The sequence below is a fragment of the Rhincodon typus genome, chromosome 41 (genome assembly GCF_021869965.1).
Source record: "Rhincodon typus isolate 14 chromosome 41, sRhiTyp1.1, whole genome shotgun sequence".
Taxonomy (NCBI): domain Eukaryota; kingdom Metazoa; phylum Chordata; class Chondrichthyes; order Orectolobiformes; family Rhincodontidae; genus Rhincodon; species Rhincodon typus.
This window is the reverse complement of record NC_063372.1, coordinates 6,273,100-6,279,906: the sequence shown is the minus strand read 5'-3', so window position 1 is coordinate 6,279,906 and position 6,807 is coordinate 6,273,100. Positions and strand designations below refer to the sequence as shown.

Genomic DNA, 6,807 nt, shown 5'->3' with positions numbered 1-6,807 from the left:
CCTCTTTGCAGGGAATCAGACACCGATATTCATCTGATGAGTTTCAGATCACTATTGGGGGAAATCTGCAACAGATTATCTGCCCTCCCTGCTTGAAGGCATGGGTGTGCATGTGTTTTCCCCCCACCCCCTAAAAAAGAAGTTTCTTATTTCAACCAATCTAATACAATGTTTTCATATTTAAGGCAGTAAACAATCACTTCAGCTAGAGCTTTTAAAATTTGAATGGAACAAATTACAGATGTGCTGTCAAAAATAAACTCTGGTGACATCACTGTAGATTCACAGTTCATTAATCTAAGTGGATTTCATTAACCACCATGATTGGAGCACCCCCTCCATATCAGGTAGAACATTATTTCTCGAGAAAGAGTCTAACTCACTGCTCGTGCTCAGAAAATGAACATACCTTATCAACACCAATAATAAAACTGTGTGCCACGTTAGCAATGAATCCGTCTACATGAACGCCCAAGTCACTGCAAAACAAAATTGGCATAAATCTCATCTGTAGCTTGTAAACACAATATTGAACTCGCAAATATGCTCGTCTTTCACAGCTCTGGAAGTTCCTCCATCACTACAAACACATAGGTTTAAGGATGAAGAACTTCCTCCAAGGTCTCAGCTGGTGAAAGCATATAAGCCAAGAATGCCCGAGTTGTTCCAGTCAGTTGATGTAGAGTAGGGCACTACAAATGGCTTCATTATGCCTGGATTGAGAATTTATAGAGAAAACAGAGTGAAAAGAGTCAGTTTGTGTTGCTACCCCTAGTCAGTAAGCAGTGACCGTTTCTGGAAAGTAAATGTCAAATGGGAACTGGATTAGAACTTCCTGCTCTTCCTACAGCATTGTGAAATCTTCCACACCCTGCTAAGCATTCAGACTTGATTTAATACCTCACCAAAAAGACAGCATCTCTCATCATGCCACACTCTTGGTTCTGCACCAAAATGTCATACTAAAATTACATGCTCAGATACAATTAGAACCCAAGAACTTGAGCCAGGCTGACATTAAAGATATTTTCAAACTTTTATCATCTTTCGCTCATTTGCTCAGAGGATAAATATGAATTGCATATTGACAAAGTACATCAAAAGTCCCTGTTTCAAGCAGCTTTGCTTCAAGTCATTCTACTTTAAAAATTGCAGCTTTTAGCACCAGTATTTCCGATTTGCGCCTTCAATTTGCCATTGTGTTGCACCTTTTGCAGCAGCAGTTTGCACCGTGATGACATATGCGCCTTTTGCGGCAACAGTTTGCACCTTTTGTAGCATTTTTGACAGAGTCCTGCAATCTAATTAGCGCCATTCTGAAGTGAGCATGACTGCTAGTGTTTGCCTGCAATTAAGGGAACTGCATTTGTTTAAAAAACTGATGCAAAGTTCAAGGTTTAACAAAGAACATCCAAACCATCAGGTTTTCTTTTGCAAGAAGTAGTTGAAACCTGGGTTGATGATTCCTGGACAGAAAAGGCATATTTCTGAAATAGATTTTGCAAGCAACCAAGCAACATCTGACCCACATGCACAGTAGCAAAATGTGCAAATTGCACATTAGACTTCTCAGCCACCTCAGAATCGGTCAAATCAGCATGGAAGAAAGACATCCCTAAAACCAAGGGACTTCTAATTGACGACACTCCCAGTTGTCCAGTTTCACTTTTTTTAAATGAAAGAGACATGCTAAATCAAACAGCACGAGCTTGAAAATGTACTTACACTTTAACAAGATCTTCCTCCTTCAAGATGTAGTCAGGGTCACTCTTGAGAGGAGAATAGTGGCAAACACAGTTGTTCACTGATATACAGGTGGGAAAGGCAATTCCTTTAAATAAAAGGGGCAAATGAGCCACGTCCAGAATTAAATTTCACACTGTCTCAGATACAGATTGCTGTTAGTGTTGATTTTAACACCTTTGTAACAGAAGGATTAACTGAACAGACACAATCCAAAACACCAGGTTGAGTTAATTCTACAACATGGTTATTCATTGATCAAAGCACAAGGTTTATCCGCTTCATTGGATAGAACGTATGCTCCAAGGACAGTGACAAGATGTCAAGCAAATTTGGTAGATCATAGCCAGGAAAATAAACTTACTCTGAATTATATATTTTTTAAAAAAAAAGTCATTTACCAGTGTTTCATGGATAACTTTCAATCACCTTTATTTATAAATACTCTATGACTGGAACCATGAGCACTTTTATCTCCAATGAGTACTTAATGACAATTAATCATTGGAGCAAATTTAAAAGTATGGCTTGGTATTGAGAGAAAATGGGTAGGATTTCTGTTGACATTATACATCAGTATGATGGTTCAGTCTATTACAAATGTCATGTATGGTAAAGGATACATTCATTACATGCATTGTAGAACCACAGGCTTAAGCACATAATGCAATGGATCACATATACACTGGATTTTAAAAAACCACATCACCCGGAGGCAGCCATAGCAAGAGCTTAGAAAATACTTCATTACCATAAATAATTTACTCAAAGATAGCATCACTTCAGCTCAAGGCAATATTTACAAATCTCTAATTCCTACGGTACAATCCTTTACAAATGTTTGCTTCAGAGCAAAACGCCCTGAATATCTTAATTGTACAATCACAAACTCAAACTCAAACTTACATTGTTTCACACAACATACCACGCCAACATTAAAAAAGATGGACCGACTGTTGAGCTGTTTACCTTTTTTCATTTCTTTCTCCTTCTTAAAAATTTTTCCTGTTTCTTCCATGATCATTTCATCACCTTTCTCACACAGGGCTACAACAGACACTCCTGCCATTGCTGCATCCACTACCATCTTCAGAACACCTGCAAAAATAACACACATCACATTAGTGTTACAATTGTAGATGATACCTCACTTGTTATGAACTCAGTACAGACCAGTATTTTTGTAAAAATCTGAAACTGCAGGTAATTAAGTAGGATACCACAAAAAGATCAAAAGGTTAAATCACAAGAATTTAACTATACAAAAAAAGCAAACATCGTCGATACTAATAAATTCACCCATGTTAAAAGATAATAGAAGTATAACAAAATTCAGTTACTTACAATCTAAACTAAACTCTAAATCACATTGCTTGGTCCATCCATTAAAATATCCAAGAACAATAAATTCAAAATCAGAGTTATTAAAATTGCAAGAATAACCACTTGGTTTCAGCACTGCTTCCACGATTCATACAAGGATCAAGTTTGTTTTTTTCAAAACTTTGCTTTCTTCCAGCAAAGTTTCTCTTCAAAATTTCTCCAACTGTCACACACATGCAAATTCCCCACCTGCACCAAAACTTCATTCTCAAACTACAGAACCTGCAACACTCAATACAGGTGTATTTAGCAACTTAAGTACACACAGTCACCTCAAGTCAGAACTCTCCTCATTCTAGTATTTCTCTCAACACTGGCCTCAAACTCTCACTTCACTTGGCTTTACCAAAAGTACATCTCACAATACAAACCCTTCAGTCAAGATTTTAAACTGTTGCAGCCAACACACAATTGCAATAAACCACAAGACAAGACATTTTCCCTTTTGCAGCCAGCCTGCATGAATACAGAATCACATCTCACTTGCATTGATTCCACCTCTTTCTCCCCCACCCCTCCATGCTATTGCTCAATTCCTAGGTAACCTGGTCACACGATCACTTAACGGAAGTCAGTGCTTCACAAGCACAGACTACAGAAGACAAAACTGGTCTTTGCTAACTACAGATGCCAGAAATGGGAAGCATAGATCATTGCCACAAATAGATACTCTTCTGGCTTTAGTCAATTCTTAAATAACTTCACAATAGCACAGACACTACCAATTGTGTAGAAAAGACATCATTTTGCTACGGCCGCAGAGAGCAAGAACATTTTTACGTATGCCAAAGCCATATCAACTCAGTTACTAACTGAAAAGGGTTCTTGCTTGTAGTCACAAGGGGATTAAAAAAAGGTCCTATAGACCAGGCTTGAACATCAACGTGCCACAAGTTGGAACGAAAGCAAATCTTGACAAAACTATTGGTAATTAGTGCAAAGAATGTTTGTTTTATTTTAAAATGCCTTGATGGGATGTCACCTGAGTCAAAGAGACACCAATCTAACACTTGCACCAAACTTTCACTCTCAAACCACATAGATCCTGCAACACTCAACCTCAGTTCTATTCTAAAGAACATGTATATTTGGAATCATAGCATCCCCACAGTGTGGAAACAAGTCATTCAGCCCATCCAGTCCACACTACCCCTCCGAACAGTATCCCACCCAGACCTACTCCCCTATCCCTGTAACCCTGCATTTCCCAGGGCTAATCCACTTAGCCTTACATCTGAAAAGAAAACTAGTTTTGAGATATTTGGAAACCACAAGATCACCTGAACACCTCTATGTAACAATAGATTCTAACATGTTAATTAATCTCCAATTGTTACAACGTTTATCCCAAAATAAATTTCACCCCAATGCAACTTCAGCCAACTAGATAAATAATTGCTATGCAGAACAGATAAGCAGAGGCAGCATGTTGAGTAATTTTAGTTTCAACTGTAAAAGTTTTGGAACAAGCTTGGCATGTACATTAAATCAGCAGAATATAATGTTCAGTTTCCACACTTCAAACAGCTGCTCAATTACCAGGCACATTTTGCCAATTAGGCCCCCCTCCTGCCAGGTTGCATTTTGTTCAAGTACTGGCAGCTTTCCACTACCTTCAAGTGATCGCTTCACATAACCCTAAACAGTGGGCACTGACCAACTGCCAGCTATGGTCAAATCTAACTTTACCTGGCATTCAGGCACAGACACCAGCACCAAGCAAGAAACAAACAATTAAATGACAAATAGAAAGTAATCAGGCTGCTTTTCTACACACAAGAACACAGGCACTTCACTCACCGGTGTCACAACAAGATCAGTTAACAAGTACAAGATCAAGAATGAAGTTAAGAACGTTTTGATCTGTATATCGCAGTTAAACAATTACCAATTCAGTAATCAAGGGAGCTGTCCTGTGTTGATTTAAGTTAACATTTTTTTTGTCTTCCCACACCATCTTCACATGAAAGCTGCTGGATTAGAATTCCAAGAATATTCTATGACACTTTGGTCAAATAGTCATTATTCACACACCTCTGATAATGACAAGCCAATTTGACCCATCTTTGCATCGTGAAGCATGATAGTGAGGAGTGATGACCGATGACCGAGCAGAGCTCTGTACAAATGAAACCAATCTGGTCCTTGTTTAAAAATCCATGCATAGATGCTTCCCACAAGACAGTCAATGGATAAAAGAGTACGGAGCAATTTTCTATCAAAGAACAAAGACATTTGTGGACCCCTTCCAAACCTCTGCGCACATTCTGCACCATATAAACCAAGTATCAAACCAGAGACCCGTGGAGTCTACAAAGTCACTTGTACATTGACACTCCTTAGATCAGATGCTGCAACATCAATGAACTTACTGCTTACACATGGCTAAATTTAGCTAACTTTTCACAAGTGCAGGACCAGAGACCGATAAAATAACTCAGCCTGTAATCTTACCACATGGATTAGGGCGCAAAAAAATTATAAACACAGGAGAGGAATTGAAGGAAGTCCATCCCCAGAATGCAATTTGCAACAATCTGAACAAACTGCACTGAAATCTCACATTTTATAGACAATAAACTGTTGCATTCAGAAAACGATGTTAGATGCTACCGTTGTACAGTGTCATGACCTAGAACCCCCAACTTTATACCTAGCCAGGATGAAAAGACCATTTTAAAGACATAGAATGCTAAATAGAATTACAGCTTGGATACAAATTTCAAGCCTGTGATGCCGTTTAGAACATAAATGTAAATAATAAAAAAAACAAGCTTTGGCACATCATATGACTCTTTAAGAATTCACAGTACCATACAGGATTCATTACTTTAGAATTCAAATCTGGGTCATAAAGTTAGCAGTTACACCAAATTTGAACCAGGATCAACTGTTAAAACTTATTCTGCACTTTCAATCATTGAGTTTACAATTCTGTGATTCCATACAGCCACTTCCTGCCTCCCAATGTGGGATATACAGGTGCAACTTAACATTAGATTGCTGGATAAATTATTTTTTGGAGCAGTTTGCTGAAAGTGCTCCATACACAGCTTAAACCAGTTTCCTTTTAAATTTTAAAGAAATGCAATTTATAGAACCATTCATACTGAAGGTTTAAAATTTATCCTTAACATATAATGCATACTTATAAACAAAAAGTATTCTTGTTGGAAGGTCATAAATGAAGTAAATATTCATGTTAGTTGATCGCAGCAGCATTCACCATTCAGGTTAATTGTACGTCTTGTATGAAGACACTTGTGCAAAGGGCACACGTGATGACCATGTGGTCAAATATCCCAAGACCGCTCACAGACAAGCGTGGGGTTATCAGTGCCTTCCGGAAACAAGAGACATGGAGGGGAAAGGGTAAAGGTATTTTACACTTGCATACCCTAGCTCTGAACTTCAACTAAAAATCTTAGAAACAAAAACATTTCAAAATGTGATCAAATCACTAAAGAAATAAAACAGAAGATTCCTAGGAAAAACAGAGGAAGTAATCTCTGGGAAGACAGACAGTTAATGTTTCAAATCAATTCATCTGAACTGCGTTCAAACCTAAAACGCTAACTCAGTTTTTCCCTTTACAAAATCCACTTTAAAAAGTTTGAATTCCGACCACTTGCAACATTTTTTTGTTTTTAAGTGCTTAGATTTCCAGCATTTGTGGTATTC

At 38.0% G+C, this 6,807-nt stretch overlaps 1 protein-coding gene across 1 annotated transcript in view; it reads right to left on the bottom strand.

The window, feature by feature from the left end:
* Positions 1–6,807, bottom strand: part of pa2g4a (proliferation-associated 2G4, a) — a 12,320-nt gene that overhangs the window by 5,155 nt on the left and 358 nt on the right. Inside the window, exons 2-5 of the mRNA XM_048618852.1 lie at positions 2,713–2,841; positions 1,726–1,831; positions 384–479; positions 240–297 (exon numbers count right to left, since the gene is read on the bottom strand). Coding sequence (XP_048474809.1) covers positions 240–297; positions 384–479; positions 1,726–1,831; positions 2,713–2,841 — 389 coding nt within the window. The remainder of the gene's footprint in view (positions 1–239; positions 298–383; positions 480–1,725; positions 1,832–2,712; positions 2,842–6,807) is intronic.